The following is a 25480-nucleotide window of genomic DNA, read 5'->3' on the forward strand; positions in this document are numbered from 1 at the left end:
AGCAAAATGCCAATAAATAATCACTTCCAGCATTTTCAGTGAATTATCATATGCCTGATCCATATCAATGCAAGAGTATACTCTCAGGGAAACAGAATTATCCAATAAATGATATTTTTCTCTAAATTAAGTGTACATGGAATACCAGACGAGAAGCAAAAGAACACAGAGAAGTTTGCATTTTCCCTGTGAAACCCATGCTCCTCAAATAGCAATTGAGACACTTAGTAACTCCCAGTATCAGAACCACTGGTTACTCTGGTTTTACATTTTGAACTGGACAGAAATGGACCCACTCCACTGAGATTGCAACATCAGCAAAGGTTGCATGTAATTATGTAAAATTAATTAAGTTGAATGATTTGAAGTATTATTTCTTGAGAAGTAAAAAATAAAAAGAAGTCTAATGACGCCATAGTCTGTGGAGAAAGAACTTCAGTGGGGGAATGTCAAGGGGTTTAAAGGAGTTAAATTCAGCGAGTAAAATCCTTTATATGCAAGTAAATAACCAGTATGTACAATTTTATAGACTTAAGAAAAAAAATTAAAGGTCTCTAAAGCCTTAAATTACAGGCAGCTTGCCTAATTGTCCACTAGGTCTGATGATTTGAGTGGAATGAGGTCAAGAAAACAAAAGAAGCCCTTTTCAAGGTAGAGCTGTTTTCTGTAAGGAAGGTTTTCTAGAATAGGTATCTACTGCAGAAGCAAAAAGGCAGAGAAAGAAAATGCACAATTCTCAAATAAACCTCCAGTATCAGAGGTGAACAGAAAATTAGCTTAATGACCCCGTTATGGGAAGTGTGTTAATTATCAGTGTGTATCCCAGACCATGATTCACCGCACAGACGGGGAGATCAGAACTTCAACAGTAAAGAAGCTGAGGAGAAAATTAGATAGGTGACATTACCTGTCAAGTTCTCCACTTCTCTTTCCTCCATGAAGGACATGATATCATCATCACCTTCCAAGAGAATCTCGCTTTCTGAGTTCTGGTTTCCTAAAACTTGACTCTTGATGGACTGCTTTCCTTTGACAAGTATATCCTCATCGGGACCTGAAATGAGACACAGCGCTGTCTGTCAGGTCTCAGTGACAAAGGAGTACAATTTTATTTTTTTAAATCTAAGTTCAGGAGGAAAACTGCTTAGGACTAGCTGTGGGAAGTACCTGTCTTAATCCTCTAATGTTAGGACACATCTAGTTTTAATCCTATTAAGCCTGCTCAGAATTATCCAGCGCTCTCTGCAGCATTCAACTCTATTTCAAGTGTTTATGACAGAGGGGAAAAGGATACAGCAGACTCCCTTCTCCTGCAGCTTTCCTTGGGAAGTCGAGCTGGAGGAGGGTCCGGGCTGCCCGGTGTGTCACCCTGACCCCCAAACCCACGCTCCGAACCAGGGCACGGGAACGGGAGCGCCGGGACCCGCCCGGGGCAGCGCAGCCCCCGGCACCGGGGCTGCTCCCGCCGGGAAAAGCTCGGGAGCGGGACAAGGCTCCTGCCGCTCCCGCCGTGAAAAGCCCGGGAGTGGGACAAGGCTCCTGCCGCTCCCGTTCGCGGCAAGCCCAGCTGCTGAGGCACAAAAGCCCCCACGAACCCCTCCATGCCAGCGGCTGAGCGGGCGAATCTGCCCCGGGGTGGCAGAGCCCCGGAGCGGGAGAACAGCCTGCACCTGCTTCCAAGGGACACCCACCTCCCGCCGGGCATGCCTGGGCTCACGCCGGGATTCTCGGGATGGGAGGGAAGTGGCCGAGCACGCTTGGAGCCACGTTCGGCCCCGCACACGGTCACCGGGCCGGTCGGTGTGTCCCCGCATCCCCGCCCCGGGAGCGCCGCGGAACCGGGAGCGCTCCCATCGCCCCCCCGGCACTGCCGCCTCCAAACCCGCTTTATTGACATCACCGTCTCAAAGCAGCAACAGAGAGACGGAAAAAAATAAAGGAGAGTTAAAAAAAAAAAAAAAAAAGTAGAAACAAGGAGGTAATTACTCCCTCTACACCTAAGTTTTGCTGTGGTAATGCCAAAACGCAGCAGTGTATGTATCCGGTTTTATTCTTTCTTTTTTTTTTTTTAAGTTGAAAATGAAAATATTGTTTCTTAAAAGATACGCTGAGAATACCCATGGCACAGCCGTGTTTGAAAAACATTCACCAAACACATCAGGACCAACTAACTTCAACACACTGGAGGCTGCTCTCTCTGATTTGAAGTTCCACGGGCTCCCTCTAAAAATATGCTAATCTGCAAACATTTACAGAAGGCAGCGACTCCCCGGTGGCAATACATAAAGTTTAAATTAAAGCAAATAAAGTAAATATATGCACCTAAATTACAAATAATAAAACTTTTCAGTTCAGTGAAAAAGTAATCCACTCACCTGAAAGAAGAAAAAAAAAAATCCAAAACAACAACAACAAACCAAAATCCAAACTATAAAAACCCCATCACGAGAACAACAAACCCCAAATGACCAAACACTGGTTTTGGTTTAGGCCTTGGCCTTACAAAAAACCCCAAACAATAACAACAACAACAAAAAGCAAGCATAAACGTCCACCTCAAACCAACCAATCAAAAAGAGAAATAAAAGAAAATGTTACTTGCCATACAAAATAAAATGCAATTTATACATGATCATTTTGCCCTAGCAATAGCTGTCACTTTTAAGAAAGCCTTAAAAAAATCACTGCAAAGCTTTACTGCATTGTGCAAACACAAGTTTTACTTTCTTGCAAAATATGCTCATGTAAATAATGATAACTCAGATTCTGGAGTTGTTCAACGTGAGTTGAAAAACCTTCTTGTCATGGAAAATATGCGGCTGATATTTAGGAAGGTTTTCCTGTAATTAACTCCCCCTTGAGGATTTTCAGTTAGCAGCAGTAAAATTACCATCAGTGTACTAACACACACCACATGCACTCTTAGTCACTGCCCTACCAGCATTCTCTTGAAGATCAAAAAAAGTAAAATAGAACAAAACCACCTCAAGATGAAGTTCAACATAATAAATTATTTTCTTTTTCTTTTTTTTTTTTTTTGGTCTTTTTTTTCTTTTAATGCAGGCAAATTACATTCATTGTTTCAAAAACCTCACCTGCACTGTACATACCTGCCATTTTTTGCTTCTTCTACTAGAATCTGTGTTATACTGAAAATGCTGATTTCAAATTAGCTCTCCACTTATTCTTATTTAAGATTGAATTCAGAGCCAAGATCAAAGATTAATACTTTTATACTTAGTACAACTTGTCTAAAATGTTACTATGTCCTTCAGTCTTTAGGAAAAAATAAAATCAGTACAGCAAAGTTCCAAACCAAAGATGACTGGATAACAGAAATATTGCCCTAACTTTTTCACTCACTTAGATTTTAATTCTTACCCCACCTACTGATATTCCACTGCTTCAAAACCATACATCTTATGTATCTGCCTTTTTCAACAGATTTCATATCCTAAATTATTTTAGTCCATTTTTGCAAACTTTTGTCATCTCTTTGCATATGATGTTAGCTACCAATATTTCCTGACATGCGTGAAATGTGTGTTAAAGTTAAATACAGCTTAAACACAGGCACACCTGCAGACACCAGCTAGTGGAAGACAATGAGACATCACACTCTGAATCAGAATCTGCTTCTTCTGTGCTGATGTAAATAAAGCAAATCTGCCTTTTCTGTCCTGATGTACATAAAGCACAACATCTGCAACCAACACTCTCATGCCTACATGTGTATCTGCACAGAACAGAATATATTCCACATGGATTCACCTATTCTTCTGTAGATAAACGCCCTGCTGTAGCTAGGCCATGGTCTAGCTCTCTTTATATATTTACTGGTTAGAGAGATGTATGACAGAGCATGATATCATGTGACACACTCCAATCCCACATAAACACAGAGTTCTATTACAGTGGATTTTATATTTCAGGTCACAAACCCGGCTTTGCTTTCTCTAACCATTCTGCCAGGCCTGCCTGTGTTGGTGTGACCAGACCCCCTGGCTCCAACCCTGGTGCATTAAAAAAAAACAACCGTATGTATTTTTTTCACAAAGGGCTCCCAGAAGCTTCCCTCTTACTCTTCCTATTTCTTTAAAAATATAACGATGGAAAACCCAACCACTTTTAAACCAATTTTTTAAAATATTATCTTTAAGACTTCTTTTTCATCCTTCTAGCTGAGGCAAAGCAAACTAACCAGTCGACTGCAACACTGGAGAGGATCACCTGCTGGTTCCTTGCAGCCACAAAGCCCTGAACTCCATCTACTGCCTTGATGGAAATGCTACAGACTGTTTTAACCCCCCTGTCCCCAAATTTTTAACAAACATCAATTAGAAACCCCAGTAACCCACTTGTTTAAAAGCTTGATAAAGTATTTTCTAGCAGCTAAAGATTCCCTCATAAATATTGCATTTTGAGGTCAAAAATACCAACAGGTTTACTCCTTTTTTCCCCCGTTTACATTTATACAAGCAATTTTGGTTCCATTTCTATACTGTAGGTGACAAGAAGAAAATAAAAGATTTAACTCCTTCCATCCCAAACTTTCTACCACAGCACCTTCACCTCTCTTCCCTTTCCCCATAATATACCATTAGACTGACTTTTATAAATAGCCAGTTTGGAAGGATCCTTTTTTTTCCCCCTTTTTTCCTTTGAAAAATTACCTAAAGCCTTTTTTTCCCAAGCAAGTTAATGTGGACTTGGGAATGGCAATTAAATTGTCAGAATTAAAAAATTTGTTTTTAACTAGAAGGTAGCCAGAAGTATAGTCATGGGGCTGGTATTGATTGTCTGAACAGAGAACATTAGTCTTCAGGTATTTATTCTGCCACCTCTGCACCAGAGGTTCTCCTTCAAATCAAATCAATCCTTGGAAAAGATTGGTTCTGCTCCTAAGACACATAACCAGGCTGCAACAAAGCTGATTGTTGTTGTTCTCTCTAGGTTTTACTGAACAATATCTAGGCTTCCAATTGTTTCTGAATCATTTTCACAGTTGCAAATTGGGATGATTTCTACTCTGTGAGTTCTCTGGGGTGGAGAATACATCTGGTTGTATTTGAAAGACACCAAGCAGTTGATAATGTGTATCCTCTAATGAAAGTGAGCTAAAATCCATGTTATCAAGCATGGTTACTGCTTGTACTGTTCCATTATTTATGCATTATTTTCCCCTGCCTCCCTTTTGGCAAAATCCCTTATGTCCAATTTCAGGTTTTGGTCTGTGATGCTTTGAAAAAAACTTAAATAGGCAGTAGGGAACCTTTTATACATTATCTAAAAATGCTTTTGCTTCAGAGGCATTTAAAATTAATTGAAATGGAATAATTATTGGTAAATTATTGATATGAAATCATAACATATTGGGGCAAATACTCTGCAAATCCTAGGGATATCTACATCACAAAAGTCTGGTTACAAAAAAATCTGAGAACAATTGGAATTTCTGAGATGAAACTGGTTAATATTAGACGTTTATAAACACAATGCAGAAAGAAATTAAAGTGGCCACTCCAGTTGATCTTTTTGACAACTGTACCTTCTAAAACTCAAGAAAAAAAATCAGGAAATTAAACACAATAGAAGACTATTAAGGATGTCAAAATCTGAATAGAAAGGCAGACAGAAAACAATTAGGTCTGTTTAAATTACCAGAGTTAGTTACCAGCTATGCTTATTAGCTGCTTCTGAAATAGGGCTACTTTTAGTCATTCTTCCTTTGTATTGACAAAAATTGTTGTCCTGTCAATTACAAAAGCCACAGCCCTTGAAATACATGAATTAGTGAAAATATCACATTAGTATAAAATACAAATAATGGCATTACTGTCTTTACTTGTGGAGGAATTAGTTATGCAAATTTAAATGGTTGCTCTAAATATTTTTCAGTAAAAATAAAGATATTTTTAAAATTTTGATAAACAGCATAAAAATGAAATACAAGAATAAAACTAGAATACATCAAACTGTGACAAGATCTATTTAACTTAAAGTACACAATGTTAAAAGGGGGAGAAGTTGCTGCTCATCCATGGAGTATTAAAAAGAAAAACCCTAGTGCCCTGAAGTCCATGGTATAAGAATAAACATAGTGTTAAGAACAACAACCCCCAAAGCAAAAAGTGGGTTAATTAATTCTACATCTTGTTCTTCTTTCTAATAGTCAAAGATGTAGTGCTCTACAAACATTGCTTTGAGATCACTTTATTGACTATTCTCTGCATGGTCATTTATTTCAGAGGACTGATGTCACATTTGGCATTATATCAGCTGACATATTGTAGACATTTTCTCCCAGAAATGGCTCTTTAAGGCTGAGTGCAAGAGGTTAAGATGCCTGACGGAAACCAACTTCACAACAGTGATGTCCTTCTACGTTCATACAACACTCTTAATGATCTAAAATTAGCATAAAATGTATCCCTCACACAATATTTGTGTGGGCCTAAGTATGTATGAGTAATTCACAAGGTAAAAAAATAAATAAATAAAAAACCCCCTAAATTTAAATTATTTGCTCCATGACTTATGCCTTCAAGGTGAAGGGCACTCAGCTTTAATTATAACCAAATTACTTTTAAGTAGAAGACTTTTCTACCTTACCAGTGTACCCTCATTAGATAGCAAAGACTTAAAATTTTATACTAAACCCCAAAGTTCACTGGCATTGGGTGTGGTTTTGTTTGCTTGTTTATATTTTGATTTACTATAGAATTCTCAAGCTGACTATTGTATTAGTTTGGTAAATACATTCTCCTCTAGAATGGACATAGCATCTTATATCTGACTAGTCCCAGGTTATGAAATGAGAAGTAATAACTGTAAAAAAAAAAAAGCAATCTCCTTTTTTTAAAATCACCAGGTAGAAATGAAATTTTTGTAGGAAAAGTTGAGGACTTGAGCAAAGGTACAGTTTACCTTGTGGAAGTGTTATTTCTCTTTTAATGTATCTGTAACAATAGGCAGATATATGCTAACTGAAATAATTGGTGTGGATTTTTCTTCTGACGTTACTAAAGTAAAAGGAGGTAATTTACATGGAAGTCTGTCCAGGGATTAATGGCAAAACTGCATCCACTTTTCTTCTGCCTACTGAGGGCTGAAATTGTTGTATGCAAGGTATGCACAACAGCAGCTGAGATGGGAAGAAGGGGCTGAGCAAACACCAGCGCCGCTGCTGGGAAGGAACGGCCAGGTTATCTCTGTACGGAAAAGGCGCCTGAAACGCAGCACCAGGAGCCTTGGCTTTGGGACCATGTGCTAGCATCCTACAAGGACCAAGCTCCAGCCTTTCTTTCCCACCATCTCCTGTAACCTGCTGCTGGTGGCAGGAGGGAGACTTTCCACTGACCATGCTCTCCGGCTGCCCTGAGCGTCGCTTCGGGATGTGTCGATCCGAGGGGGTTGCGCACAAATCGTCGCCGGCGCCGCAAGTCATCTTCCCAGTAGTCGAGGCGCCAGAACTCACGAGGACGACTACAATGAAACAGAGGAGCCACATATGTTAGCAATTATCAACCAGCATGGTAGCGCTGAATTTCTGCATAAAGCTCTCCTTGTTTGCGCTGCTTTCGCCTTTTTTTTCCCTAACCTCCCCCGCTTTCTGCAATCTTTTACTTAGGTATGTCCTTGAAAATAACAATATCACCTTCCAGTCTAAGGAACTCCTTTCCCTTTTTTCTTGGAAGGTGAAATGAGCACTAAATACATCATTTTGAAATGAATTGCTGACAGTGTGATCAGTTTCCCCACACTCTAGTGGCATGTGCTCCGATTTCAGCCTCATTTCAGCCTCAGCAGGGCACCTTTCTCAGTGACTGCATTTATAAACCAGAATAGGGAAAAGGCTATTATAAATATGGTATAGCATTACCTATATTAATCAAAGTCTGTCCCCCTTCATTTTTCTTCCTAATTTGTGCCTTTTTGCACAAGGTCAGTAAATCATGCCATGAATTCTTGGTCCAGAAAGTGTTAACTTTAATGAATACCTCAGTTACATGGTTATGTATGTGATAATAAAATATTACTCTGTTTAGATGTGCAGGAATTTAATTAAAATAATCTCTTAAAATATTCATTACATTTAGCCCCTGAGGCTTAGAACAACACGAGAAAATGCATTTCTTTTCCATTTACTGTTTTTAAATAAACCATTCCAGGAGAGTGAAACAGCAATCTATTTTCGACCAAATCAGATTGCATTTCTGGTTTATGTAGTTGTGTTTTTACATTTAATTAAAAACTACATGTTATGATGTGTAATAATTGCTACATAGAAAGCATACTTTTTTAAAATTACATCTAGAAAAGGTTCTATCAAATTCATTATTTCCCATTTTACACTCCAAATACACGTAGATCTTTTTAATATGGCCATATATAAGTGCCAGTTACTATCTGTTTAGATGATCATGAACGAATGTCACTGTAAAACAGTATTTTAGCCCAGAGAATGTACAGAAAACACCAATTTCAGGTGTGGCAAATAAACAAACAGAAAATACCTGAGGCATAGAATAGCTATGATACCCTGACAGCATGTACATTCAGATTAAAAAACATGGACTTTGTTTGTTTACAGAGCCAGTATTAAAACAATAGATGAAAATGCAGATATATATTCCATTTCTGATCCAGGAGCTAATAGAAAGTATACCTGTCAACACTGACAAATGAATAGGCACAATTAATTTACAGATCACAATACTAAAAACACTTCGTATCTACATTCGTAGTTCTGAGGTTCAAAGGGAGAAATCAGTTTTATTTAAGATAAATCAAGGTTTCAAACAAATGTAGTAACAAAAGCCAGAATGATTTGCATAACACTACTATCAAACATGATTTGTAGATATTAAAAATTCTGACTGAAAATAATTTTATCAAAATGGTGGCTGTCTTTGCATTCCTCATTAAAATTCTATGCCTATTTCTAACACCAAAGAAATGGCAGTGCTAGTCTTCATCTTCCTAATTGCTTAATTTCAGAAAAATACAGAAGTATTGGAATCAAATTTCCCAGTATCTTATTTTCACACTTGTCTGTATTACAGTCGCAGTAAAATTGGGCTCTCTGATTATAAGACCCAGTGATTTTGGAATAATTAACCAAAGAAAAACTACAAAATACAGCAAGATATGGGTTTATTCAAAGGTCGATTAATAACTTTAAAATTCTCCATTAGTGATTATAGGAAAAAAAAGCAGAACACAGCTGGCTATGTGCATGCCTTTGATAGTCGTAGAGCATGGATAGGCACTTCATCATTCTGCCTTCCTACATTTATCTGTTAAAATTATTATCAAATATCAGGCAGGATGCAGTCGTGAATCACAGCCTGCTCCTCGTCTTCAGGGGAATGATACAATGAGGGTCTATTCATCAGGGTGGCAATCGGCACGAGTAATTAGTTCCCTGCACTGGGATCTCCTACAAAGCTTATTTCAGTCGGCACCACAAACATATGACAATGAAAAGCTAATGGAAGCCGCTAAAATTTGTTAACCTCTTCTGCCATCAATCCTTCTGGTGTTCTGGGCTACAGTATTATGCAAAGATGGTAAATTATTAATTTGTCATTCATCTGCCTCGCCGCAGTTTTGATAGAATTAAGTGATGCCATTCTTCTGGATAACAATTACAATTATAGCACATTACAAAACTATGCTAAAATTATTAGGAAAATAGGTAACAATGATCAGACATGAAATATTATCCTGAAACATAATATATCTTTAGTCCCTTGCTTTTATTTTCAGTTCTGCATATGAAATTTGCATAGGATTCCGTCTCCTTCAGTGGTGCACTGATTATTCACACACAACTATGTAACCACTACTAGACTGTGTATTTTAGTATTTGTAAGTATTGGCAATCACTGCATTATGAGGGGAAAAAAATAATTATCATGTAGAAAAACATCCAATAAAACCCTGCAAAGCCAAAAATAAACACCTGCGTTGACTAATTGTTATAAGTAAGCCATTTCTGAGAGCAGCTACTGGGAAAAATGCATTTTTGAACCAATATAAGCCAGTACACCACACAGATACTCCAGCACACTGCCTTACTAGTAAGAGCAATTAACCACTGCAGTGCCATCCCCAAAAGGCAATGCTGTGCCATGCCTTGTACCTCTGCAGCCAAGGGGACACAGACAGAAATATTGCTCTGATTTGGGCAGAACTGACTGCAGGCAGACTGAAGGACTGTGAAGCAAAGGGCCAAGGAAGCAGATTTTGGGGACGCTACAGCATCTACAGAGGACACTTGACAACAGGAGCTCCTGGCCCTGCAGTAAAGGCTGCCATATGGACTGAAGGTGCTATATGGACTGGATCGATGAACCTAAGTACTTAATTAGTCTAAATACAAGAGCAACATCGCTCAGGGGATCGGGGATTTATAAATTATAAATCATATGATTTGCATGGATTTGTCAGGGCCCCCTCCAAGATGATACACAGTAATTAGTGGCTCCTTAGTAACAATATTGACTGAATGGAAACAAAGCTTTTATATTAAGTGTTTTATTCAAATAGCATAACCATTATACTGCTTTATTTTTCCAACAGTTTCCCAAATTACCAGGCTATCTACTCAGAATTGAGAGAGAACCTCCTTCTTATTCCCATGCACCTAACTTCATTGTTAAAATTGTACAGAGACGAGATCAAATTTTAAATGACCAATAACTTGTTTCTTCAGGATTTTGTATTATGAACAAAATAAGTCACTTCACTGTGGGCAGTGAGGAAAAGTCTAAATACTCATTTATCTCCACTCTCAGAACAAGAAACCTGTATTTCCTAGCAGTTTCAAAGATTAGGACAATTGGAGACAAAACATACCAACTGCTGTACTAGTTTTATTATGGTGTCATAGCAAAGGTATTTCAGGCATGGAAACCACCTATTAGTCCTCATACCCTTATAGATTTAAACTGATCTTAAGTCATACCAGAGAAGAATGAGAGGATCATGCAATTGCTGAAGAATTACTTCTTGTAATGTCTTGCCCACTGTGTATTTCGAGATACTTTGCCATCCCAGAGAAGAAACAATACACCTGCTGTAAAGGAACTATGCGAGGTAGGGAAGAGGAAAGAAAATGTAAACCTACAAAAGCAAGATTTTGAGAGGTGTTAGAGACGTACTAAAGGTACCAGTTAAGTGAGAATGGATTTTAGCACACTACAGAACACCCCACTCAGATCCTTAGATGTGTGAAGTAACAAATAAACAAATACAGAAAAGAGAAACAAAGAAATTTAAAGAAAGGCAAAAGAGCACAATGTTATAGAAATCTTCAGAGACAGAGGATGGCTAGAGCTCTAAAAGTCCTCTTCTATTTAGAAGGCTTTTTAATCTCAAAGACAAGAAAACCCATTTCCACAAAAGGCTATCACAACAAACTTAAAAGAAGAGAAGCCTATGTGAAGATACCAAGATAAATTTTGAGATTGCACATTCCTTGTCAGAACTCTCACAGTAGAGTTGAGCAGGTGAGTCAATCTCCAAACCTAATCAATCCTCAATCTCTTGATCAAGATCATTAGCAAGGCAATCAATCAGTGATGACAATTCCTAAGGTGTAGATGCTCAAATACAGAGATTTAGGCTAAATTAGTTTCATAGACAGCCAAAAACAGAGTGGCAACACCACTCATGCATCAGGAACAACAGTACAGATCTGAAAGGAAATCTAAAAGAAAGCACAATTTTTCCATCACCAACTGCATGTTGACTCCAACTTCTGGTTAGAATTTATTACACACTTTGGTTGTGATGGCTCATCAAATCCAACATATCAGGTGCTCCTTCTAAATTACACAAAAAAAGCAATAAAAGAATGCAAATAGTGGTGCCCAACTTTAAAGAAAAGGTAAGCCAGATTATTTTAGTACTGTTCAGGAATGCTTCTTGTCTACATCTAGTAACTTTTGCTTCCATGTAAAATGTTTCAAGAACTCAAACCAGATATCTTCTGCAATAGACGTACAAACATTTTCCTCAAAAAAGCTAAAAAATAAAAACAAACTGACAAAAACTGCAAAAAATAAGCATTTGCATTTGAATCACAGAATCATAGAACTGTTTAGGTTGGAAGGGACCCTAAGGATCATCCAGTTACAAATTCCCTGTCATGAGCAGGGACAACTTCCACCCAGGTTGCTCAGGGCCCCATCCTCCCTGGTTTTGACCACTTCCTGGGATGGGGCGTCCAAACTTCTCTGGGCAACCCCACCAGTGCCTCACAAGCCTCACAGTGAAGAATTTCCTCTCAAGATCTTATCTATACCTGCCCTCTAAGTGTGAAGCCATCTACCCTTTTCCTGCCACTCCACGTTCTTGTAGAAAGTCCCATTTCATCTTTCTTGTAGCCCCTTTAGGTACTGGAATGTGCTATAAGGTCTCCCTGGAGCCTTCTCTTCTCCAAGCTGAGTAGCCCCAAACAACTCTCTCAGTCTTTCCTCATAGGAGAGGTGCTCCAGCCCTCTCATCATCTCCATGACTTCCTCCATGACTCCATCAGGTCCATGTTGAGGGCCCCAGAGCTGATGCAGCCCTGCAGGTGGGCTCTCACCAGAGCAGAGCAGAGGGGCAGAATCCCCTCCCTCCCTCCCTTGCTGCCCATGGTGCTCTGGATGAGCCCAGGACACGTTTGGCTCCCTGGGCTGAGTGCACATTGATGGGTCATGTCCAGACTCTCCTCTTCCAGCACCCCCCAAGCCCTTCTGGGTAGGGCTGCCCTCAATCTGTTCATCTCTCAGCATTGATTTGATTGTCAATCTGAAGACAGAAGTGCTGAAGTTCTGGAAAATACAGCAAAATCTTTGGTGGAGTACCTCCAGCAGACTGCAGGGCATCTTGTAATTTAAGAGGCTGCCTGATCTTGCAAATTGAAATCCATTGCATTTCCATTGCATCCAGCTGGATGACCAGAATATTAACTAAAATCTCGTCTATTTTGTATTAGTAAAATGCCAGGTATATTCCACTAACTGACTCAATAAAATGCCATTTCAGAAAGCAAGTTAAACATTTTCTGAAGCAATTCAGTACTCTTGTAATGAGCTTTCACAAAGTGTGATCTAAAAAGCAAAGTTACACCAGACCACACAATGAGCATACTACCAGCCACATGTCAATAAACATTTATCTAAAAGATGTTTTTGAACATATCTAGATATGTACATACAGGTTATGTTACTAACCTGTAACATAATCAACAATATATAACACACTTTGGAAAATAAAACATTGACCATTGATGCCAAAGCAAATGCTGATGATGTTAACAGGCAAGTTCTCAGCAGCACTACCAAGTTCCACATTTCATGCAGAGATCCCATGCACAAGTGTTTGCCACGTGGCAAATCAGAGTACTGATACAATAGGCAAAATCACTTTTTCTGTAGATCAGATTCCTGACCTGATTCCCACTTTGCCCGTACTACCAAAGCACACAGGAAAAGATTTGATTAGTATTAAGTCAAAGTTGCAGCTGAAATATTACTCAGCCAGATACACTGTGTGTATTTCATAGCACTTCACTGATAATGTACCTACTTCAGGACAATAAAGATTAATTAAATCCTGATAAGTGCATTGAGATCTTTGGAAATGCTGCCTAACATTACCTATACTTTCTTCAATGGCACAACCTGTTACAGTTCAATTCCCTCTCCCAGCTTCATTCACACAAGCATTTGTGTTTCCACTCTAAACCAAATCACAGTAACCAGCTAAGATTATTAGAGTTCATTGTTTTTATTCTGTTTTATATCAGTGACCTGTTCACCCCGCAGCCTCACCAGCTATTCTGACTAAAAATAAGGGAAAGAGATGTGCAGGTGAGAGAAAGGAAAGAAAGGATGAGGAAGAATATCAAAAAGACATATCCTGAATCATACTCTAATATTAACAGAGTCTCAGCCTTTTCATGTTATCTTAATTTTCCCCACATAGAGATATTAATATACCATAGTTTAAGGATAAAGACTTCCACAAATGGAAAAAACTGGGAATCTTTAAGAAAAAAAGCTTGTGCAGGAAGGCTCTTAATCTCTGCCACAATTACTGCTGCAGTAACAAGAACTGGTCATTACAAAGGCCCAAGGCCACTGAGTACAACTTCTTTGGCATAATATCAATTATGCAGAACACTAATGTAATCCATTAAAACAGCATAGTCTATTTACTTCTTCTAAGCCTTTTCCAAGAAAACATTTGGCTTTGTCTGTAAAGGATGTTTTTTTCCTAGAAGGACCTTTGCCTTTATCTGTGCTTCAATTATATCAAAAGGTGAATGTGGAGGGAGGATTCCTGGGTATGCTGAAGAGAGAATAATAATTCTTCTTTGAGTCTTTCAGAAGAAAGATATGTGAAAAGCAGGCTATGAACTTCAGGCACAACATGTGCATGGACTTAGCACAGAACTCTGAGGATTCAGCACAGTTGTAGAGGACCTTTGCACAGTTTAAACCTCACGTGTTCCCAGTGTAGAGGAGAAGGGAACATCAGCAAGGGAAGCCTGCCTTAACAGATGTTTCATGATATTTCCCCATATAAACAAGACAGTACAAACAGCACAGATCTGTAATTCCTAGATTTTGCATTTTAAAAACTAGTAGAAATGCTGTTAGTATGCTTCAATACAGCAAATAGGAGATTATCTTTGCCTCACCCATTAGGCACATCAGCTACAACTCCTTGCCCAGAACTCCTGATTTCTGTGTTTTCATGGAATCTTACCGAAAATCAACTCCCACCTAACTAGCATACAAACAAAACCAGAAGAACAATGTCGATTTCAGATATCACAGAGACTCTTTCTCTGAACTGACAAGCTTTGAATTCCTCATTTAAAAAGCAATCCAGAAAAAATGTTGACTATAAATGTTTCAGTCTCCCTTTACGCATTATAAAGCACCATGTCAGGGAAGACAAGCCCACCTTTAAGGTGCTGCTGTCCTAGATAATGGTGTTATTAACCTCCAGTTTAAAAACAGTTCTGTTTATGTATGAGTTTATGTAGGCTCTTCTTTGATCTTTATTAACCCCTTGGTAGCTAACCACAGTCCCGGCTTTTTGGAGCATTCTTTGAAGTGCTGGCATTCCAGTGCACACTGATACTTCAAAGAGGGCTCACTTAAGTACATGGTACAGTTCTAATCATGTATTTCTGCAATCATTATCTTATCTTGGGTTGATCTTATTATGATCAGTCTAAAATAAAGCTGCACTTCCAAAGATGTCACCAAGAGACACAGTTCAAACCGTGTTGCATTTCTGCCAAGATTAATTATAAATTAACTGAAATGAAAACTACTCCACTTTTCTACCAGAAGTTAACATGAAAATTTTCTTCTGGTTTTCAGCAAAATTAACTCAGACATGATTTAGACATGGAAGAATCAATGTATAGCAAATTTGCAGTGGGATGCTTTGGCTTAGTTGCTCATAAATCTTTGCAAATCCTGCACATCCTATACCCAACTGCATTCAACAACATTTGTTTTGCAAAGTAACTACAGATCATAGAAACCCCATAAACTGCTATTCATATTGAAAATAACAATGATTCCCACAATATACAAAAAATAGCTATGCTGCACCTTGCTGGAGGTTTTTTGCTGTTCGTCTGATAATGTGGAATTTTAGTCTGCAGCACCCCTTGGTCACCCCTTCCTTGCCAAAATGAGCAACGAATGATAAAAATAAAAGTTGAAGGATACAATATAACAAAGGGGCCAGCTCAATTTTAATCTCCTTAGGCATTCCTGTTGGTTCTGATGCTTTCACCTTAAGCACATGCACAGGAAGTACCTATTTATTTTCCCACTAATTACAGCAACAGCAGGTTTTTTGTGAGGAATTATGTACATTGAAATATTATGATTAAGATTAATTCTTTCCAGTAGCTTGGAATTTGATATCATCTTTCAGCATTTGTGGATATAATATAGATCAACTTTTGACCAAAACAAGAAAATTTGGTCATTTCTGTGATTTTGTTTGTCCATTGTTCTGACCCCAAAAGTATTAAAAACAGGAATTACAGTAACGCTTTTCCCAAAACTCTTAGATTTGACCTGCTACAAACATTTCATCTCTTCTAGGAGAAACAGGATGAAATCACACTCCCATATATCTACACTTTAAGAGCTGTGGCTAACCTGTATCTTTTTTTTTATAGCTCTCTTAACAGCTGGATACTTTTCTTGCTTCCATAAAAATGTAATAGTGCACCCCTCTGATTTAATAAATACCTTTCTGCTCTATGCTCTTCTACAGGAAGTTATTTTTTTTTCTTTTGTATATATTTTTTTCTGAGTTCTCTGACAGAAAGGTCTAAAGTAACTGGGGGGGGGTGTTTGATTTTTTTAGAGTTTTTGTTTGTTTGATTGTTTTTTGGGGTTTTTGAAGGGCTTTTTGCTTTTGGTTGTTTGGTCTGGTTTTGTTTGGGTTTTTTTTAGGTTAAAATTACTATCTATTAACCAAATTAACCCAGCAATTAAACAATCACCATAGAGAGGAACAACAAAAATTACTGAGACTTAGGTGCAACGTTTTATTTTAAACACAGAATAAACAGAAGACAAACTGAGATCTCTAAATGCCTAAATACCAAAAATACATTAATTTTTATCTTTTTATTATGGACAGAAAAAATCAAGTGTGATTTGATTCAAAGGTTACCGTTTCTGTTCGAGATTTAATTCAGGATTTAAAATCTGAGGAGAGCAAAATCTGGGAAATGACTTCATGGTGTGATGATTGCAGGAACACATGTAAGAGAGAGCTGAAGTAACTGCAAACATTGTACTGCGCTCTGAGACAGGAAACAATAAGCACAAGGCAGCAAGACCACTGAGAAGCACATGGAGCAAGACTCCTGTTTCCATACTTGCCCAGCATCCTTAGGAAAAAGCAACAGGACTCAACTCCCTCTCAAAAGGCTTAACTTATTAAATAAATTTCTCCCTTGAAAGCCTTGCAAACTATCTCTTAAAAAAACAAAACAAAACAAAACAAACAAAAAACAAAACAAAACAAAAAAACAAAACAAAAAAACCAAAAACAAAACAAACAAAAAAACCCAAAACCAAAAAAACCCCAAAAAACCCCCACAGCACTGAATTATGATGAAACAGCATTTCCTGGACCACACAGAGAATTTTGTATTTACTGAAGGTTTAAATAAAGGAAATGGTAGCCTGCAAACACACCTTCTCTTCTATGTGATCAACTAAGCAGGAAACAAAAGGTTGGAAATTCATAGGCTCTACAGAGGGGGCAAGTTCAAACCTGTTACTTGACAGGGTCCTAGCAAAACTATTTAAGCTACTGAACTGCCTCTTGAGATCCACTGAAGCCCCAAGGGTCAGGAAGGTTGTGAAGCCCTCATGGCATTTACAAAAAAAGAAGTGGGGAAGCCATCCTTATCGATATCACAAAACCTACCCAAGGACTACTTGCAGTAAATAATGAGCGATGCTAAAAGTGCTAAAACACCCAAGGCTCCTTTGATAGAGTAATCCAAGAGCTTAGCCCAGGATAAAACCTTGTACACTGACATATCAGAAGCTGCTAACTGAGAAGATGCAACTTCTTTTCCACAGATATGCCAAGAGAGAAATATAGTGACAGAAAACTTGGTAACAAACACTTGGACCAACCAATACAAGAGATTAGGTAATATTCTTTCCTCCACATATTCCTACTTTATCCTCAAGACTAATACTAAATGTTAAATCCAACATTATAAAACAGTATTGATAAAAGGACTGGAAAATGAAAGCTTAAGAAGCAACAAACAAGGAAATGTTTCCTGTTTTATTTTGGTGATTTAAGCACAAGCAGAACACCCACAACTTCTTCCCCTCTGCCTTAGCATCCATAGAGACACATGGTTAAAAGAATGAAATTTCTTCTTCAGGACAGTTATTACCTCTCTCTTGGCAAGGCTTCCAGCTTCTCTCTCATCATCTAGCTACTCCTTTATTTGTTTTCATGACAAATTCATAAAAAAAACCCCAACCAAACAACCACATAAACAAACCACCAAAACAGTAGGAAAACCAACATACCTCTTTAGGTTCTTTCCTAACATTGAAACAACTTCCTCAACATTAAGCTGTCCTTCTCAACACAGCAATCCCATCACAGAGGGGAATGACATGGAAACAACACTGTCACTCCCAACGGGAAACAATTCACCTCCACCAAGAAATTCCCCATCAAAGAGGAGAACCAGGGGCTCCGGAGTAACTCACACGGGGCTGCAGGCAAACCCCAGCACTGCAGTGGTGCCATCAACCACTCTAAGGGCTCCTTGTCCCTGCAGAAGAGGGACAAGGGACATGAATGCACCCAGAGGATAGAAAGGGCACAGGAATGTCTGCTCCTTTTCTCACCAAAGGTCTAACCTGAAATTCCACATCCCAAAATGTCAGTGGTGGCTTAAGGAAGAGCAAGATCGATCCCATCATGTACAACTTCTCCCCAGGCACTCTGCCAGTTTCCAACTATTTTCAGCTCAGGGGATTTCCTGAGTCTAATGTGGTTTGTCTATTTATACTCCTTCCTCCTAATGTATTTCTCTTCCAAGTACTCTTCCACAATGACTTCAAATAAATCCAAGTACCAGTGTCCTCAATCCCCAAGCTTGGGAAGAATAACTGCAGTGAAAAAAACCAAGGTGGAACTGTGCACATTTCTGGGAATGTTCTAATGTGTCCCTTCAGCACCCAGGTAAAGAGTTCTCCAGAAACCTTCATTTTTGGACTACAGAATTCCACCAGTGTATTTATAAACCAAGCATCTGTGTAGTATGTGATACTGCTAATGTTCACAAAAAACTATAGATGGGACACTGAAAAGAAAAATCCTTTTGGTACTAAAGAAACTCCTAAGAAAACTATAAACTTCCTATTTAAAATCTGAAATGCAAATGTGAGAACAGAACAGTTCTCTGTAATAACCATACAATTCTCCACATTTTTTTTCCTGGAGATGTTAATTCTTGTTTTATGTAAAATCTTCAGAGAAGATTATTTAAGACCACACCACTCTTAAATTATGATGCAGATACTTATAAGCATAATTTAAGTGTCTTGCAGCATAATGCACATTTTCTTCTTTGAACATAATCTCTTTCCTGCATAAATAAACTGTATCGGTAATTATCTCCAGTCACACCTTTCTCCATTATTCAGCTTTAGAAATAACCATGTATTGTCCCTGCTAAACTAAGCTAACTTCTTTTTTAGCAGTCAATGATGAAGAAATGAAAGAACTCAAACATTTTGATACGGTTTGTAACACAACTTTTTCAAGAAACCTTGTTTACCAAGTATATTAAATCCGTCACAGAAAACACCTATAAAGAGAAGTCATGGTAACAGAATTGAAAAGCATAAGTTTTCTGCAATTAGCTTCTCTCCTGACAGAAGAGTCAATTCAGACTGACACTTAAAATCAAGAAAAGACTGTTTCATTTCATCATGAAAATTGAATGTTTTCACTTTCCTTTTCAGAATAAAAAGCCTATATAGTTTTTAAGAGATGTCAAGGATAAGATAAAATGAAATGTTTTCTATTGCAACCAAACACTAATGTTTTCATGAACAGAGCCCTAGAAAGAACAAAACACATTAATTTACACACAATCCAGTTCAGGTTTTTTAATGTGACTTAGGAATTCTAATTTGGACTGTCGAGTACAGAATATACACACAGCTACTTGTACTAGAATTTGCAACTAAAAATTAAAGATACAGTATTGCAAACAATGGCAAAAGGACTCAAATAAAACCTGATCTTCTGCTACAACTTCTCAAGGTCACAGGATTCATTTTCAGTATCATGCACCATTAAAATTTACTTTGTTGTACCAGTCACTAAGAGGGATAGAGAATATGGTTTTCACAAAAGGGATGGCTTTCATCTAGACTTTCACCCTCTTTATAGGGAATAACTCTGCTTAACTTTGGAAATGAAATACATGTGTGAAGCTATATGGGCAAGCAGCAAATCACAGCAATAGCTACAGATTACTTACCAAACCATATGATAGAAGTAACCAATCTTCAATACTAATCGCTGCAAGATGGTATTTTCCCCAAAAATTTCCCATGAGGGAAGGGGGCAGTGAGGGGAACGGAGACAGACTTGCAATCATCACAAAGATTACAGCACAATGGACAGGATTTGGAGGAGAAATTTTAATTTCTCTTTACTATATTTTAATAATTGATAATAAGATTTGTCAAGTCAAAGTCAGCTATGTTAAGAGAACTTCAGTTCATTTCTCACATAGAAGCTCTTGTCCAAAGTATTTCATTGGTTGTTTCTGTACAAAGCTGCCAAACGTGGCCCTGCTAAAGGCTTTGGAAGCCCACAGTGTGTATACAATCAGTAGCTGTTTGCTGATGGCAAAACACCTTTGAAGATGCTGCCCATCTTTCCCTGGGTTGTGTTTCCCAGGCTCCCCCATCAGAGCCAGACTGTGCCCCCGTGTGCATCAAACCCACTGAGAACACTCCTGGGTTCTCTGATTAGGCACTAATCCCAAAGACCAACAAAGAACAATTCCTCTTGTCCAGAATTTTATCTACTACAAACAAATAACAATTAAAAAAAAAAAAAATCATTCTGAAATATTCTCTCTCTCTCTCTAAAAAAAATTCTCTGAAGTGGCTACTCCAGAAAGACTGAGACAAAGAAAGTTGTGGTTATCTTTCATCAGTGCATCTCCCCAACAACATAAGCAGCACGAAGAAGAAAATTATTTCACCAGACACAGGAGAGACAAAGAGTCTATAAGGCACCAAAGAAAGCATCTTGATGTGGAAGTCATGGAAGACAAACATGTGAGAGGGGGGTGATTATGCATCTGCTGGGGATCAAGCAGAGAAAAGAGGATAGAGTTGGGAATCAGCTGGACAAGAGTCACAGTAGAAAAAGGGGGGCAGAACCCAGGTCTGGCTGGACAAAAGTCTGGGAAAAGTAATAGAAGGTCAGAAAAGAAATCTGATGAAGAATTAATGAGGAAGAAAATGCAGTCAGACAAGAACAGAAAGAAAACTGCAGGGGAGGAATATTTCTTCCATAACGTATCTGTAATAAGACAATGTGATATAAGTGATCCTGTTTCGATTGCTCACTGAAAATTGGACCTCATAATCTTAATCCTGTCCTACAATATTAGTCTGGTGCTCCTTTGTTATTTTTCAGAAGAGAAGAGGTGAATACCGTGCGTATGTGAATAGTGAACACAGCGTTTCCACTCCCAAAATTTCCCTGCCATGAAGTAATCTTACAGCTGCTCCTCAAAACAGCAAAGATCTCAATCATACAAGTAAGTCATGTCTCACCTACCTTGCCACTAAAAAAATATTGAAAATGAATATACCATCACTGAGCTAAAATCACGTCTTAGCATCTTCAGCAGCAGTAGCAAAGGCTTCATGGAAGTTAACAAATTAATTAATACAGAGGGCTTTTTAATGATGTCACTACAATGGTCTTTAAGCAAGGACAGGTAACACTGCTTATGCTGCTTTTTAATATTTGCATCAGGAGCCTGCTGCCTTAATCTCACACACACTACAGTATGGCAAAGCTAGACAATGCTTTTAGGAGCACAATGCAGAAATACAAAAAATCCCAAACCAACCTAACAAAAAACCCTTTAAAATGAGTAACAAGGGCCACAAAGCACATTAGTGTGGGTATTGGACAGAACTGCAGGCCATGGGTCACAGTTTTGATATGGCCTTTCTTTCATCTGTCCATAAAATGACAATCCCTCAAATATTTATTTTAAAGGGTGCAGCAAGGACTAGTAAACACGCAGTTTTCTTGTTCTTTAAAAGTTTAAGAACAAAAAATATTTGCCTTCCTAGGGTAGACAGGGTGCTCATGCAGGTTATTTGGTGTGCTCATAATTTTGAAAATATTGTTTCAGTAATCAAATTTTAACACAGCTATTTAGAACTAGAGAACATTACAGATGTATAACAAACCCCACAAATACTAATGGCATAAAATAAATCCAGTGATTAACTCTTTGGGGTTTCAGTGTTTTCATTTTTTCTGTTTGTTTATACACACATAAAAAATTATTTGTTCATTTATTTTAAAAGAAAAAGTATTCTTGTATTGCAAGCATTACTGTACAGTTTAACAGCATTTCCCTCCCTTTAATACACGATTACCCACAGCCATATGCTTTGTGTTTCTAAGTATCATTAATAAGGAAGTTGCCTTAAAGCCCATTCAAGTAACGGGTCAATATTCCTAGATCTGACATACAAAAGGACTTCTAAAACCAAGCTTGTCAATTTTTTTTTTGTTTATTTTATATCTATTTTTTGCTCTTGTTCACCCTCCTTTGAAGTTAGTCTTCAAAGCTTCAATATCAATAGGAATGCAGCATTAAGGATTTTACGACACTGTGCTACTTAAACTTTTATTGTTTTGTTGCAAAATCATAATCAGAAGGATTAAACTCTTGTATTCGGCTTTTTGTTTCTCTCTTTTTTTAACTTACTTTTTTTTTTTAAATTCCAATTCCAGCATGCCATAAATCTGTAGCATGCCCCTTTCAGTCCTCCCACATTGACAAAATAATGCAGTTTAAACTTAAACATGCTCAAGAAAAAAAATTAACATTCTTTATCATTTTCTAGCAGAGACAGTTAATACTCTCAGGCTACATTAATAGAATCTTTCTGCCATTGTAGAAAGTTTGATAGCACTCTTATTTCAATGTCTGAATTTTTCTCCTTTTTTTGACAAAGACAAATGATTGCCATCAATCAAGATCCAATCGGGTATACACAGAGTCAAGCAAATGCATCACTCTTTACTGGTTTTCCTGCTATTTGTGCAGGCTTTGCTTCATATTATTTTATAGAATGATCAAAAAAGCAGCCGTAAGATAGATCATTCACACCCACTGTAAAATTAACTTTCATGAATAATGAGAGTTTTAAACCTCAGATAATGTATATGTTATACAGAAGATATTGCTGGAGTTCATTTCTGGCTGGAGATTATGTAAATGATACTATATGACCTTTATCATTACAAACAGGACATGCAAAACACATATTATTTCATACATCATCCTAAAGTAAGTCAGAACCTAGAGGAGAATCAGTAATTTATAATGTTCATGGTGAAGTGCTAAGGTTGCAAGAAAATGATATGAAGTACCTGTGATGCTTTTGACTACTCCTCCTCTGAACCTGTTACTTATGTGCTCTAAGCATACTAGAAATAGCAAAAATGAAGCTTACCCCCTTTGTTTCTTATAAAGAAAATCAGTATTTTGCTTCTTGATAAAACCATTTATCTCAAGACTAAACTGTGCTGATAATAACCACTTATGTCAATCAAAGTCAATGATATTGAATTAATAGTAATATATACAGCTATATTTATATAATGAATGAATAAGTAGTCCAATTTTTTTTTTTACACAAAACAATATTTTAAATCACTTTCCTTATTCTACTTCCTTGTTACTGAACAATAAGCTGAGCAAAGTTAAATTGCTTAAAGATTTCCTAAAGATAAAAGGTAGCATTCACCATGAAGGCTGGACAGTTGATACACATATGGAATCAATGACGGAGTCTAGGAAAGATCTAGCAAACCAAGAAACCCTCAGACTGCATTGCTCCAGACTTCTCTTTTCTGCCCCAATGAGGAACAAAAAGAGTATGAAATGTGGTTTAAATTTTGAGGGCTTACACAGCTCTTAAGTATGTAAAAGCCTTTATCAAAAATATCTAAATAAATCCATTTATACAAAATTATATGTAATTACTTATATTTATATACATTGAAATCTCAAACAGCCATCAAAGAAATTCTTATTGCCAAAACATCAAGTCTTAAAGTGAAAAAAAAAAAATCAGTTAAACTGACTCTCATTATCCTTGTGTCAGGAAGAATACTGTGCCACATAATTGACCGATTCTTAATTCCCAGTATCTTTCTCACTTTCAAACCTTCTGTCTACCATTCCTTTCATCTAATCCTAACAGAGTCCCATCCTTCTGACAGAGAGGCTCAGTAGCTTCTGTTGATCTGCTGGATCACAGCACAGCTTTAGACACTCCTCACACACCACACTTTACACAACAACCAGAGATTAAGGCTCACCCCTGATTTATTTCACACTCTGGTACTGCTTCCCCAGTGGAAGTACACTTGTAACACTCGTCCTTCAATCTCCTCAGCCTAGAGACAGTGTAAAATAATAGAAATTAGCTATTAGCTGGAAAATCACAGGTATTTTAGATTTTGTAGGAATCATCACCAAAAAAAAAAAAAAAAATCAGCTTTACAAAAGAAGCTAAGCTGCTGGTTGAATGAATTTTATTTTAGAACACTTGCTGCCCATACAAGGGTGCAGTTGCCTGCAGCCATCCTGGTATTTGTACGTCACATTTTTATAAACAAATTTGTATGGCAATTTTCTTCTAAAGGGCCAATGCAGGGTAGACAAGTCTGTGTGATACTCAGAATTTCAGAACTGCAGTTGATCTGATCTGTGGCCCTTCTACCATACACTTTGAAAGGCCAACATCCTTACTGAGCCCACCTGAGAATCACTGAGAAATTCTCTCCTAATTGACTTCCCAACAGTATCAGGAACATACACACACAGCCACGATGCAATTCAGCAAAAACTATACAAAAAAACATGTATTATGTCAAAGTATTCTGAAGCCTTATTACATGAAAGCTTACAGCTGCATCTTCAGGCTGATACACACAATTTATACCTGCATAACTAGAACAATTTTAGTATTCATATTTATTATTTATATTAAATGAAGATATGTTATCCTTCTCCCTTTCCTTCATTGACAGTTGGATGTAGGTATCCCTCACTGCACCTTTTTGTGAAGCCATTGCTCTCATCAGCTGCAGCTCCTGTTATTTTCATATCCCATTCCTCTCTTGGTCAAGAGCTTGTCATCATTTTCTTATCCCTTTCCACCAAGAAGGGAATGCTTTTACACACTTCTTCCCACTTTTCCTGCCATTTCTTTTCAAGCTCTAAAACTGCACTCTGAAGCTGAATAGCCAAGGCAACAGAGTGTAGAAACATGGTATTTATGTTGTCATTGACTACTTTTCTGTTTGAGCTTTAGCATGTCATTTGATGCCCACACGTGGGCTAATCAGACACTAGAAGTCCCATGTCCCACTCCTTTACCCCTCTCCAGTTTCCTAATTACCTCAGAAATATTACTGTTCTAATTAGTCATGGCTGTCACACTTCTCCATAAAGCAACTTCAGCCATTCTGCCAGAGTTGCACTAGAATATGTGGTAACATCATTTACCTTGACCACAACACCAAAAGAACAAACCCAAGGAAAAAAGAAGAGAAAACTCTTCAGTGCTAAAAAGCAGGGTCAAATTACAGACCAAATAGT

The 25480-nt window shown here is 37.8% G+C and overlaps 1 protein-coding gene across 5 annotated transcripts in view; it reads right to left on the bottom strand.

Annotated features, from left to right (window-relative positions):
* LRBA (LPS responsive beige-like anchor protein) overlaps nucleotides 1–25480 on the bottom strand; it is a 361227-nt gene that overhangs the window by 166816 nt on the left and 168931 nt on the right. For all 5 annotated transcript variants that reach the window (XM_088164094.1, XM_014878944.2, XM_088164093.1 and 2 more), the window contains 2 exons: nucleotides 7361–7485; nucleotides 908–1054 (listed from right to left, as the gene is read on the bottom strand). In XM_088164094.1, the coding sequence (XP_088020220.1) occupies nucleotides 908–1054; nucleotides 7361–7485 (272 nt within the window). The remainder of the gene's footprint in view (nucleotides 1–907; nucleotides 1055–7360; nucleotides 7486–25480) is intronic.

The sequence above is a fragment of the Sturnus vulgaris genome, chromosome 4 (assembly GCF_052056855.1).
Source record: "Sturnus vulgaris isolate bStuVul1 chromosome 4, bStuVul1.hap1, whole genome shotgun sequence".
Classification (NCBI taxonomy): Eukaryota; Metazoa; Chordata; class Aves; order Passeriformes; family Sturnidae; genus Sturnus; species Sturnus vulgaris.